The sequence below is a fragment of the Theobroma umbraticum genome, unplaced genomic scaffold (assembly GCF_002168275.2).
Source record: "Theobroma umbraticum cultivar Fairchild unplaced genomic scaffold, ASM216827v3 scaffold_4.1, whole genome shotgun sequence".
Lineage (NCBI taxonomy): Eukaryota > Viridiplantae > Streptophyta > Magnoliopsida > Malvales > Malvaceae > Theobroma > Theobroma umbraticum.
Window position 1 is genome coordinate 7,434,151 of NW_018397258.1, and position 14,109 is coordinate 7,448,259.

Here is a 14,109-nt window from a genome sequence, read left to right on the forward strand (position 1 = left end):
ACAAACTAAGCACTATTATTGGCATTTTTAAAAGTCATAGGGTCCACCACATGACTAACATCGTAATCATTCTCTCCTAGAAAAACCATGTAATCATTAAGAATAGCAAACTTTCTTTACCTACAAGATTTCTTTAAGGGTACCTTAACCTCATTTTCTTGAATAAGATGAACATCAATAGAAGTAAAAACAGGATCTTGAGAAGGAAGATTTATATCATCTTGCCCAAGGTCTTCTTTCTCAATAGCTATAATTACTATACTACCTTGTGAAGCTGGTAAAGGAATGGTTACATGTCTGATAGAATCACTACCATCAACAAGTTCAATCATAGCCTTATCAGCAACATCCAACTCTAGAAATTTTGCCACTTGTGATTCAACAACTTTAGTTCCATGTGTAGAGCAAAAAAACCTATATCCTTTAGAATGGTTTGAGTAACTTGTAAAATAACAACGCGCAGTTCTAGGTTCAGCCTTTTTTTCAAAAAGATTAAAAATTCTAACTTCTACTGGATATCCCTAAACTCGAAAATGGTTCAAACTAGGTTTCCTACCGGTTCACAACTTAAAAGGTGTTGTAGGAACATACTTACTAGGCACTCTATTAAGAATGTACAAAGTAGTTTTAATGGCTTCACCCCAAAAGGACTTAGGAATGTTAGTCTTACTCATCATACTCCTAATCATTTCCTTAAAGGTGCGATTTCGCTTTCGGCCACATCATTCTGTTTAGGACTACTAGACATGGTATATTGGGCAATAATTCAACACCGTTGTAAATATTTGGCAAATGGTCCCATTTGCTGTCCAATTGTACCATGTTTGCTATAATACTCACCTCATCGGTAAGACCTAACAATTTTGATCACTTTCCATAATTGTTTCTCTAGCTCTGTTATGAAAATTTTGAATTTTTCATGAGCATCAAAATTTTCATCTATTAAGTAAAGGTAACCATAATGAGAAAAATCATTAATAAAAGCTAACAAAATACTTGTTACCACACAAGGTAGGTGTAAATGGTCTACTAATATCAGTGTGCACAACTTTTAAAATGTCCTTATTACGAGTTACCCCTTCTTTTTTAGTCTTAATCATTTTACCTTTTATGCAATCTACACCAGTATCTAACTTTTCAAAATCAAGATTATGTAAAATATCATCTTTTGTTAAATCTCCCAACTCTCTCATTAAAAATGGGACCTATTCTTTTATGCTACAACAAAGAAGAGTTTTCTTTAATAAAAGATACACAATGTTTTCCACATTCATGTGACTATTTTCATTATGAGGGATAAAGCATAATCTATATAAATTATAAATAAGCTTCAACTCTCCAATAACTTTAAAATTTAAAAGCAAGTCAACTTTTTCATCACCAATGCTAAAATAATAATCAAGTTTATCCATAACAGAAACTAAAATCATATTTTGCCTAAATGTCGGTACACGAAAAACATTTTTCAGAACAAGTTCAAAATTAGGTTCTAAATTTAAACCTATAGTTCCTACATGACTGGCATTTACTTCGGCATTGTTTCCAACTCTAAGCTTGGCCTCTCTCTCACTTGGCTTTCATTTGCTTTTGAACCCTTGCACTGTAATAGCAACATGAACAGTTGCACCATTATCAAGCCATCGTGAATTTGGTGGTGCACTAACAAAATAGGATTTTAAACAAACTAGAGCTAATGACTTACCTTTTTATTTATTCTTTTTCTCTAACCAAGACTTATACTTGGGGCATTCATATTTCATGTGACCTTTCTTCTTGCGGGAAAAGCACCTAACATTTTTCCTTATGACAACTTAGGACCTCATACCCTTTTAGTTTGACCATTACCATGTCCTTTATTGTCCTGATTATGAGCATTTCTAAGTTTTTTAAAATTCTTTCGATAGTAAGGTTTGGAATTAGTGGTAAACAAGGCACTCTCACTGTTTTTTTTCTTGAGTTTTTCTTCCTCAGAGACACTTAGAAATAAGATCATTAACACTCTAAACCTCATTCATTGCATTATAAGCAGTTTTAATTTGGGTAAACTCAATAGGTAAGGAATTAAGGGCATGATGGACAATGAATTTTTTAAAAAATGTGATGTCATGGAAAGCCAATTTAGTTTGAATGTGGACCATGTTCATGCTGAAATCCCTGACCTCTCCATTGTTATATTTCATATTCGTAAGCTCATTCATAAGGTTCTTAGCCTTAGACTTATTGGATTTTTTATATCTTTCACCTACTACTTCATAAAATTCTTTAGCAATTTCAATCTTTTGTAACCCACTTAATCGATGCTTAGAAACAGATCTCTTAATGGCATGTGCACACATGCGATTTGTTCTATCCCATTTAGTAAAGAACTTTTTTTCCTTAATAGTGCTCTTGTTAGTAAGGGCAACACGCTTATCAATACGTAAGGCTATGTGTATTTTACTCATAACCAAGGAAAAAGACAAATCTTCATTCCATATCTTAAAGTTAGACCCATTAAGAGTCTTAATAGTAGCTTGATTATTATTCACAATAAATATCACTATTCAAGACAAGAAATACAACTATTAGTTAATTGGGCAATAACAAAATAATTGGCAATAATTCACAATGTGCTAAAAGAAAATAATTGAAGAGTTTAAGTGCATCATCACAGATTCCCCTTTGAATAGAGAATATGACATGTTAAAAGGCATTCTCCACATAAAGATAATATGAGAATATTTTAGTTTTCGAAAAATCTATCCCCTTTAGGCATATAGACTTTCTAGACCAGTATACTCTCAACCATGATGCTTTATAACTCACTTTAAATTACCTTACACAATAACCCTTTTTGGACAGGTAATTGTATAAAGCAATTTAAAAAAACATCCTCTAACCTTTTGCTTAAGAAAATAATCCATTAATTTCAATAAATGAGTTACTTTGGCAGCGAAACATTTATATCAATTAACAAAAAAATTTCTTAAACCGAAAATTAATTATTTGCCCAAATTTCTTAATTTACATACTCAACCCAATGTATGCAATGGGCCATTCTTGCTGAGGTATTAAGTCTTGGTGTATCTCATTTGGTCTCAAATAGTATTCATTGCATTAAAACTTAGAGTCTTGAACTTTAAAAATAAAGACAATATATTCTCTAAATTATGTATACAATTTCAACATAAGAGTATACAAATTTAGAGACTAATTTAAGGAGAGTACATATAGCCATTCAACTTAAACATATGCATATTATTTTTCTATCACATGCAGTTTAGAAATATTTCATACAAAAATTTAAAATAATTAATTAAATGCACATATAAATAAATAAATATTAAACATATATTAAAAAATTCATAAAAATAGTACAATATGTAAAGTTAGGCAAGTGGAGAAAAATTGTTAAAAAATATTTTAAAAATCATGGGCCTAATGGGCCTCACCCGTCTCACACTCCATGCTTGAGAATGGGATTCATTGCCCAATAGATTTTTTTTTTTAATTTTCTCAACTTTTAATTGGGTCAAATCTGACCTAGTTAGATCAAATTCGACCCATTTGGGTCGTTATTCTAATTTCTCTCTAATTCTTAGCTTTTTAAGTATTTTTGATAAAATAGATCTTTATAAATCTCAATTAAGACTTTATTTTATAATGCTTATGTATTAAAACTCATCAAATAACTACAAAATCAAGATCAATTAATTAAGAAAATTAATTTGGAAACTCATTCCTAACCCGTTTCATGTTTTCTTCAAAATTGGTCACAATACACTTATATTTTATGTAATTAAATTTAAATATTAATTTTATAACATATGAAAGTTGATTTTAAGAGTCCAATTTAAATTAAAACATATAAAATATAAGTAATTAATCAACGATTAGATTTTAGATTTTTTATAATTGGGAAAAAAGATATTCAAACCCTGCTCTTTAGGCTGAGAGACTATATACCAACCAATGAGTTAAATGCATGAGTGTAATTTTAGGTTTTATATTTAAACCCAAAACTTATTATCTAATCTCTATCTCTATGGTATGAGTTAAAAGAAGAGGTGTATATAGAATCAATTTATACAATCTGAGAAAGAAAAGCCCTAACCTTATATCTAAAAACGATAACCAAAAAATAGATTTCCAACAATCAAAAAATAAGTATGCCTCAACATACAATCTTACAAAATAAATTCATTAAATTTCAAAATTTTGTTATGTTCTAATTTCACACAAGTTGCTCTAATATCACATGTAAGTTGAATCCTTAGACCCATGTGTGAATATTAGAATGCCAAATGCATCAATTATTTATTATGTACCTATTTAATTCATAGAGGTAGTCATTATTCGTAGCAAAAAAGCAGAAAAATCCTGATTAAGGCTAAATCTTCCTCTTCGTATTTTTTCATTATTTGTGGTGGCTCTCAACGGGCAAATAGGTTAGAAGGAAAGACGGCATCTAGCCATAAATATATATATATATATATAAAATAAACAAAACTCTAATACAAGCTTTTTCATTAAAAGCGTATTGGGTCAAAGCTTACACAATTTTAACTTAAATATGATATAAAGTACTTGATCACATACTAAAAAAGAATAACAGGAAAAAAGTATGAAAAAGAATGGTTGAGGCTAGTCGGACATTTTGGTTGTTGAGCAGGCGAAGATAAGTGGAATATTTGGTCAATTAAGTTGAAATGGTTAAGGCCAAATATATATACCATTAAAAATTTTGACGAAAGTGATGATCAACATTCATCTTTTTAGAGCAATTTTTTTGATGGATTTCTTGCATGGAATCTAATGTGAAAAAGAATATAGCAATTTAGAATTAAATGCAAAAAAAATACTTTTAAATATAAAGATTTTATTATTTTTTTGTTAAAAATTTAATTAAAAATTTAACACCATTGATTTTGTGGAAACATTTGTAAAATACAAGATTTCATTTGAAAAAAAAAAATCAAAATGTTATCTGAGAAAATATCAAACTACACCTTAGTTTTTGTTTTTCCCAATGGTCACTACCTTTTTCGTTTTGTTTTCTCCAATATTTTCCCCTGCTTTTCTTGTCTAATTGTTCACGTCCAGTTTTCCCCTAGTTGATCCATGGGCCATGGACCCAAGAAAACTAAGATTCATTTCCATTTTAGTTTTGAGTTGCTGTTATTACACAAGCGTCGGCCGTTGCAATCTCCCGGGCTTATTACTTCTTCAACAAACAAAACCCCAAGGCCACTGAAAAAATGGTCGCCAAAACGACGCTCTGCTTTGCTTCAGCCGCTAATGGAGCTGCCTTATCCTCTTCCTCCTCAAAATCTACTCCAAAAGGTAAACTCTCATCTCTCTTCACTCACCCGAAAAATCCCATATTTTCTAACAATCCCAAATCTTCAAACCCCAACAAAAAAACTGTTGAAAGCCAAGACCCACTTAACAAATTTGTCAAAACAAGCTGTAAGTCAGGCACCATTACACTCAATGAAGCATTGAATTTGTTTGATGCAATGACCCAAATGAAACCTTTTCCTCCAATGTCATCATTTAATCTGTTGTTAGGTGCCCTTGTTAAGATTAAGCACCATAATCGCGTGGTTGTGCTTTACAACAAATTGGGATCAATTGGGATTTCACCTGATTTTATTACCTTGAATATTTTGCTTAATTGTTTATGTCATATGAGTCGAGTTACTGATGGTTTCGCCGTTTTAGGGAGAGTTTTTAGGGGGGGTTATAGACCAAATACTGTAACTTTTACATCTTTGGTTAAAGGGTTATGTATGGAGAATAAGATTTGTGAAGCAACTAGACTGTTTAGGAAAATGGTTGTATTTGGTTGTCAGCCCAGTATTGTTAGTTATGGGACTTTGATTAATGGTCTGTGTAGAATGGGGAATACGAGTGTTGCACTTAGGTTATATGAGGAAATGGTTAGAGGAAATGGGGTATTGGAGCCTAATGTTGTTATTTATGGTAGTATTATTGATTGCCTATGTAAGGAGGGTATGTTAGAAAAGGCAAGAGAAATTTTTTTGGAAATGAAGGGTAAGGGAATTCATCCGGATGTGGTTGTTTATAGCTCTCTACTTCATGGTTTTTCTTGCATGGGTAATTTGGAGGAGGCTAAAGGTCTGTTTATTGAGATGGTGGATCAAGGAGTGCAGCCTAATGTGGTCACTTTCAATGTTTTAATAGATGCTCTCTGCAAGGTGGAGAAATTGGAAGAAGCAAATGCATTATTGGATTTGATGATTCAGAGAGGAGTAGATCCTGATATATTCACATATAACACATTGATGGATGGGTACTGCTTGGCTGGTAAGCTTGATGTGGCTAGGGATTTGTTTGTTTCCATGCAGAGTAAGGAGAATGGACAAAATGCTATTAGCTACAATATAATGATCAATGGTTATTGCAAATACTGGAAGGTTGAAGAAGCTATGAGTCTTTATATGGAAATGATATGCAAGAGGATTAGGCCAACAGTTATCACTTATAACACCTTATTGACTGGTTTTTTCCAGGCAGGCAAGGTTGAAGAAGCACGAGAACTGTTTGGTAAGCTGCAGGTCGATAACATCACACTCAATTCTTGCACCTACAATACCTTCGTGGATGGACTTTGCAAAAATGGTTATGTCTCAGAGGCACTGGAACTGTTTCATAAGTTAGAAAATTGCGAGTTCGAATTTAGCATTGAAATGTTTAACTCCCTTATTGATGGGCTGTGTAAAACAGGGAAGCTTAAAACTGCTTGGGAGCTATTTTATGGATTGCCTAACAAAGGCCTGGCACCAACTGTTGTGACTTATTCTATCATGATCCATGGGCTTTGTAAGGAAGGGCAATTGGAAAAAGCAAATGATTTGTTAATTGAAATGGAGGAAAAAGATTGTTCTCCAAATGTAGTCACGTTTAATACACTCATGCATGGTTTCTCCCAGAATAATGAGACCCAAAAAATGGTGGAACTTCTTCAGAAAATGGTGGAGAAAAATTTGTCACCTGATGCATCAACCATCTCTGCAGTTGTAGATTTACTCTCGAAGGATGAAGCCTATCATGAAACTCTGAAATTGCTACCAACATTTCCTGTCCAGGAGCCTAAATGATGGCAAACTGAAAATAGCATTGTGTGCTTGAGTGCCGGTCAAAATCCTTAAATGGACAGAACTTCCCCAGAAGCTTAACATAAGTGGAGGTTTCAAAATGTGATGGCTTGCCCCTTGTGTCCTAGCCTGTGCAAAACCAGCTCTGCTGGAGGTAATCAGGTTAGCTTCTTCAAAGGAGGAAAAGCAGGGATTTGGATTGCAAAATTTGTGGCTATGGTGCATTATGAGGATCCATCTTCTATTTCTTTGTAGACAGATATGAGTGAGGTCAGTTTGCTTTGGCAGACATATTAAACCTGTGGGTCTCTTGGCCAAAAAGAAAGCTGTGGGTCTATAGTTACAATCAGGTTCAGTAAGCTGAAATGCCACTGCTCATTGGAATGAAAATTGTTGTCTAACAGGAGCAGACTTAAGATGTGCTCCCAATCACTACCATGTCCTGTACTTATTTTCCTTGTGAATGAAAATTATGATTTACACACATTATTGCATCACTTTTCATTTGAGTCAAAAGGTACGGACATCGTCACATTCTAACATCAGTGCTTCAGTGTTAATCTTCCATTTGGTTTATGCTTTCAAATCCAGGCTGTTTAGTCTTCGGCCAAATATACTGGGCTATTGATTGCTTGGATTTTTCTAGATGTATTTTAGCTGAAAAGTTCATATGGAAATAGATATAAGTCAAAGTTGGAAATATACGAGAGAAATTACGTCACTTGGTTTTTATTTTCTGTGTTGCAATATGTAAACTATGTTCTTCTCAAAGTGGGAATAATGTGATTGTTTGTGGCCAAACATTCAAAATGATAGAAGCTTAGATTAGTTCTAGAAGTGGGATCAGATTACTTGCTTACAGTTTATTTTGATGACAGGTGCATTTTGTGTAGTAGGCGCATGGGAACTGAGCTGAGAAACTAATATTTGTCTGAAAACTTAGAGAAATTTGTTCAGGTACTTCGGTTATGATATTTAGATTAAGTATATAAGCCTGCAATCAAGCTTCACTTATCCTGGTTCAGGTTCAGATCAGAACAAGTTCAATAAAAAGGCTTGCCGTATTGTTAAGAAACTTGGGAGCTCTGTGGAAAAGCCCTTGATCCAGAATGTCCAGGAGGCATGGAACTTCTTTTTCTGGTGGATGTATCTGCCTAACTTAATTACTATGTAATGCTTGGATAATTGATAGAGTGGTGAAGGCTGCAAGAGTTTTTGTGAATATCTGTAATGCTTGTATACGTTTTTAGAAAACAACACACTGCATGCTTGTCTTGTTATATAGAAAATCATTGATGCAGTTCACAACTGAGTCTATTTCAAGAGATCCCGTACATGCTGTTGATTTTGGTCCCAACTGCCATTCTCATTTTGATGGTTAAACAAACCGTGCGAGCTATCAAGAGGAGCACCGTAGCAGATGGCTTTGATTAAGTTGGACAGCTATCAGGTGTATGAACAGGACAAGCTTTTTTGTCCGCAACTGTACATGAGCCATGCCTGCACTAATGATGCAGTGCAGAACCTCAAAAAACTGAATGTTTATAGGAAATCAGCTTTGTTAACACGGAGGGGTCCCCTCGGCTGAGCTTGTTAATGGGAGGAAAAACGCACACCGCTAGCTTTCATTTTTCTTCAATGATTTCAACTTGCAAGCAGTGCTCTGCAATGGCGTACTAGCGACAAGGCACGCTCTTTTGTACCGTTTCCCTCAAGCTCTCCATGTCCCAGCTAGCCACCTTATTGGCATATTTGTAGCTCGAGATGCCGAAAAAGGCAAAGGCAAGAAAAATATATTTTTTATTGATGAACAAGATAAAGAAAAAGCTGTAGGCCATTGATCCTAAGAAAAATCCAGAGCTGCTAAGCATAACTCTATTTGATCAAATTATCAATTACATATCAAGTGAAGTCCAATATCTGTTGCTAAACAGTTGAGTAGATGGAGTGAAAGAGAACAAAAGAAAAAGAAGAAAGAGAGAGTCTGACTGTGTAGGGAGAAGCACATGCAAAATTTGGGCAAAAAAATGAAAGAATAATGCAGGTAAATTTGGAATCTTGTAATGAAAACTGTTTCTATACCAAAATGTCGTAAAAGTTCAATGATTGCGCTTTGTGTTCGTAGTTGGTACATTCTTCTTGACAATGTTGAGTAGAGAGAACTATTCTCACAGATTTGGATGGAATTAGACTACAAAAAAGACACTGGGACAAAATCTTCAAAAGAATCTAAAGGCTAAAACCTACCTTACCTAACTACCTACATTTCTCTCTGCATTTCCCCACTCTCTCTTCAATGAAGTTTGGATCCAAATCATTTACAAACCTTCTTCTTTTTTTTTTTTTTTTTTTTTTTTTTTTGTGTCATTCAGCAATTGTCCTCCTAATAATGACACTACAATATATAGTACTTGTGCAAATTTATCAAGTCATCAGACGCCATGGGGTCAGGGACCCACAACTGGAGAGACACATCCCATGGCTGCTCTCAAACCCTGTCAAATTCATCAAAGGTTCGTGCCTGTTGCCATCTGAAGTTGGCTTGGCTCGGCTCGTAGTTAAAGTAGGTCTATGTGTTTACTGTTGCACGCTGTTCACAACAGAGGCGGTGCACTGTCGGGTATTAGTGCCCTCTAAGCTTATTCATTCAGTCCAATCGTAAGTTTAACATCTTTTTTGGGTGCAATTAATTTTTAGATTCCATTAAGCTAATTACTTGCTCAATCAATGCTTGTTTTTGATTCCCAAATTATAAGTGAGCTACATGTGAGCCATCACCAAATGTAGAAAACACGAAGAGGGATACGTAGTCTGTCAAATTTCCCCTCTCCCGGATCTATGCTGTCTTTCGAATTCAGGGGAAGCTATATGTGATAAAGAGGGATTTACAGATTAATAAGGAGAACAATTATGTTGGCAAGATGGCTTGTGGCTTTTTATCTTAGCAGATTTCTTCTGTTAGGCATCTTTTTATACCAGCTGGAGAAGTTGAATGTCCAACATATATGACAAACTGTCCTTTTGTGATCCATCAGATGGACCTTTATGAATTATGATGTCTCCCCTTGATCATCACCAACTTATTGACAAGATCCTTCACTTCATCATAAATATTTCTCTCTCTCTCTGTCTCCTCTCATGGGTCTTGCTTTCAGCAGCTAAGCTAGCTTACATTTGGTTAGGCAGAGCTAAATGATAAAAGGAGATCACAGTTTCCACAGGAAATTACAGTTGCATAATCAATCATGCAGACCATGTGATTCTTCGTTAACTTATATTGGGAACAACTTAATTAGGTCAGTCTAGCTAGTTTTCTCATATAGCAATGCCTTGTGATTGTGATGCCCAACAAAATCTGTCTTTTGAATGGAGTTTTATGTTTCATGTTGAATGCTTTTCCAAGTATCATTGGTGAGCAAGTCAAAAAGTTAATAAAATTATATGAGAACCTTTTAATTGCTTTAGGATGTAAGGAAGACTTTATCTAAGCCAATTCTCACTTAAGGAAATGGCCTTGTCATATGTAGCCTTATAATACTAGTATACGTTCCTTTTTCTTTTTCTCTTTATACTTGTCTAAAGACTTGGAGGATGCTACACATTTAGGCACTCCTAGAATACAAGTCTTGTATTCACACGCCTTTGCACCAACCAGGACATGAATTGGTAAGCGTGTTTTGAAGGATGTGCTGCTGCAAAAAGGCATGTTATACCATAAACATCAAAACGTTCAAGTCTACCTGCAGCACTGAAACTGGCTCGTGAACAGGTGGATAGCATGCACCTGCTTCATCCAAAGATGCGGATCGGAAGACTAGTGTCAGCACTTGCATAGAAAGCAATGAAACTTTCGAAAAAGACATGCAGTTTATCTTTATTGAATGATGTTATAGGAAGCCGCATATCGTTGTTTCTTATTGCTTTTAATGGTTAACCGCACACCATAACTTGCTCTTAATTTCAACCCTTCTGTTGACTCCCTGGCTGTAATAATTATTAGAAGGCGCCCTAATCGTGAAGCATACAATCATAACAAGATTATAGATGGCAATTCATTGAAAGAAAAAGGAGCTGAAATATGTGTTTGAGGAAGAGCAATGATTACAAGATTTTGTCTAAGCAGTCCCTTAATTTGCTGGGGCTAATTTGATTTAGACCCGAGAACCTTAACTTTATTAAGAAATAGCGTAATATATAACTGACCGTTGAATAATATGTATGAAAACATTGGTTGTATTCTTAATTTAATCCAACAGAGATCACCTGTGGACTGTGGCACCCCCTTATATAAAAAGGATTAGCAGAGAATTGACGACAACTAGGGGCCAAGCTCCTAGCACCTGCCCAAATCTGCAATATGGAATTCACACAGTGCTGCAGCGTATATGCGACTAGTGGTAATGGATGCGTGATCAAGGAACACGAAAAAACAGAAAGTTAACCTAAATTTAATTAATTATAAGATGACATGTAGTAGATGGGGACATAATCTAACATGAGGAACAATAACAGAAGGGGAAAAGGAAAAAGGAGAAAAGAGATAGATTTTCACTGCTACAACATGTAGTGCATGACTTTAGAGGCTTAGGCAGTAAGGGGATGTAGCCCTCCTTTGGTGCATGGAAAAAGTTATCACAACATGGGAGACACATATGCAGACAAGGCCCTATGGTGGCTCCCCTCCCTTTTTTCACTTTGTAATCTTTGATCTCCAATCTCCATCTCTCAAGTCCTATCAAATCCTACAAAGGAAGTACTTTGGTTCCAGTTTTTCAACCTTATTTTCAACACGAGAATCCCAACTTACGAAAAACATAATATCAGTAACAAACCTTTGTTATTGTCTTCATCTCATCTTTTACAAACTGCAAGCGCGTCTTCTCTTCAGCTCAAGGAGATAAGATGAACCTTCTGCAATTCCTTTTTTTTTTTGCCTTCTGACAAACGCTCAAAACTCAGTAGCTGCAGCCATGTAGCTACAGTCGCTCAACATTTTGACAACCCCGGCGGGGCAGACCTGACCCACAGAATTATGATCTTCACATGGAAAAGTTTTGGTTTTTTCATGTTCATTTGACCCACCAAGAGTTAATATATCTACCCCACCAGGTAGATATAGTTTGGCACGTACAAAGAAGTTGTTTTGTTGAATTCTGAAGGGATAAAATGAGGCAAATTTAAAGTACCCTTTTAATCTCTCTCTCCATCCCACATACATAAAACTAAAGGGACAGCACACAAAGTTCTAGTAACTTTTATTCTTTGCAAGTCTCTGCAAGCAAAGTCCACATCCCACAATCAACACTCCAAATCCCAAAAATATGAACAAACCAAAGAGATTGAAGAAGACCGAATTTTTGCAGTAATCTGTTCACATTGACTCAACAGTTTATGACAAGGGAGGAAAAAAACCATGAAAAGAGGATATGAAATTCTACCTTCAAATTTACCTGTTTCCAATTCCAGGTTGCCAAATTTTGGCCTGTCCGATCATTGGCTTAATATTTCTTGATTCAAACTCTTCCTTCTGTATTTGCATCAAATGAGCATATATGCATATACTTCGTTAAGCTGAGCAAATATATAGCCATTAAAACAAGTTGGGGGGAATGAAGCCTGGTCCGAAATCATTCAGAAGACATTTAAGATTCATATGAATGACTTCGAACCAGACAACATTCCCCTCAACAGTTGATGTTATAGACGCGCAAGAGAAAAGAAAGAGGCAAGAAGCAGAGAGGTAGAGAATCATGGCAAAGTTTTTAGAGACAGATGGAGAAGAAAAAGAGAGAGAGAGAAAGAGAGAGAAGAAGATGGGATTAGTGTGTTTTGATTTTGCCATGCATTATTTTTTCCATGGGGTCCTTATATACGTAGTGATCAGGGGAGATTCTTTGATGGGTCACATGACATGGAGTCCACTTTCTACACTACCCTAACCCTGCTTTTCACACATAGGGGGAGGTAGTTAAGATTTATTAACAAATAAAAAATAAATTAGCCTCCAGTAAAAATGCCAAACAAAGAATCTGTTTAATTTCTCGTCCAACAAGTTAAAGATGACTTTGCCTCTTGGACACATACACGCACATATATATGTGTGTGTGCGTGTGTGTAGCAAATGTTGAATTTCTTATCCAAGCTAACTATTGATATTCTATTAATGATTTTGAGGTCAACTCAAAGCAGCCACTTTTAGCCTCTGTATTAGGATTTTGGCACCGGCATTAGTCTAGTGTCAACTGCTTGCTTTTCAGTAAAGAATTTTCCATAGCAGCTGCTGATGGTTAATAAATGTCAAAAATGATGTAGCTGGTTGATTAAATTGTGGTTGGAAAGGGTCTCATTTATTGATCATGAGCAATAAGTAAAACTTTCACTGTCAATATATTTGATTTTTAGCAGGAAATAAAGTTAGAAATCTTATTAGATCCATAACAAATCAGGCCACAGTGTTTCTGTCTGTAGATTTTAGTTTATCTGCTCTTTTTGGCGAAAATTGTCTCAGAAAACATTTTGTGGTGAAGCCTTAATTGGTGGAGTTGATTAATCTCAGATAGTACTATTACTTGTTAAGGGCATTGACCTTGTGTTTATTCTCAGGTCTCAAGTAAAGGATATGTCTTTTGCTTGCCACTAAGGGAAAGGGAGGGTGGAAGGTGGAGAACCTTCACCAAAATGATGGCATATGCAGCTAGTGTGATGCCAAGCTTAAATCCCAAGCTTAGCACAGATTGGCTATTAAAGCTATAATATAGGACCATCAGAATTAAAAGAAGAAAGGGAAATGGACAACAGAAAGTGGAATACAAAGTCACCAAAGCTTAATTAATGAAACATTTCCATTTCCTTTGCTTTCTGGTGGCATGAATTTTTGATAAATATTTAGACTAAGAAAAGAAAAAGAAAAAAAAAATCATAAGCACGATGTTTGAATTAACCAGTAAAGTTGCTTTTTATAAAAGCAAAAAGGAAAGATCACCCCTGTGTTTTCAACCGACAGCTTGAA

General features: G+C 35.1%; 1 protein-coding gene and 1 long non-coding RNA gene across 3 annotated transcripts; one reads left to right on the forward strand and one right to left on the reverse strand.

Moving 5' to 3' along the window:
• Window positions 1–5,094: 5,094 nt before the first annotated feature.
• LOC110414371 (uncharacterized) lies at window positions 5,095–7,972 on the forward strand. 2 transcript variants are annotated; one of them, XM_021425512.2, is made up of 2 exons: window positions 5,095–5,322; window positions 6,187–7,972. In XM_021425512.2, the coding sequence occupies exons 1-2, from the start codon at window positions 5,238–5,240 to the stop codon at window positions 7,101–7,103; spliced, it is 1,002 nt and encodes a 333-aa protein (XP_021281187.1). In that variant the 5' UTR covers window positions 5,095–5,237; the 3' UTR covers window positions 7,104–7,972. The 2 variants fall into 2 exon arrangements, with proteins under 2 accessions (XP_021281187.1, XP_021281186.1); XM_021425511.2 differs by having other exon boundaries at window positions 5,095–7,972.
• A 3,556-nt stretch (window positions 7,973–11,528) lies between these two features.
• Window positions 11,529–12,856, reverse strand: LOC110414044 (uncharacterized). The gene is made up of 2 exons (XR_002444980.2): window positions 11,933–12,856; window positions 11,529–11,842 (listed from the first exon to the last, which is right to left on the reverse strand). It is a non-coding gene; the product is annotated as an uncharacterized LOC110414044 (long non-coding RNA).
• Between the last annotated feature and the right edge of the window lie 1,253 nt (window positions 12,857–14,109).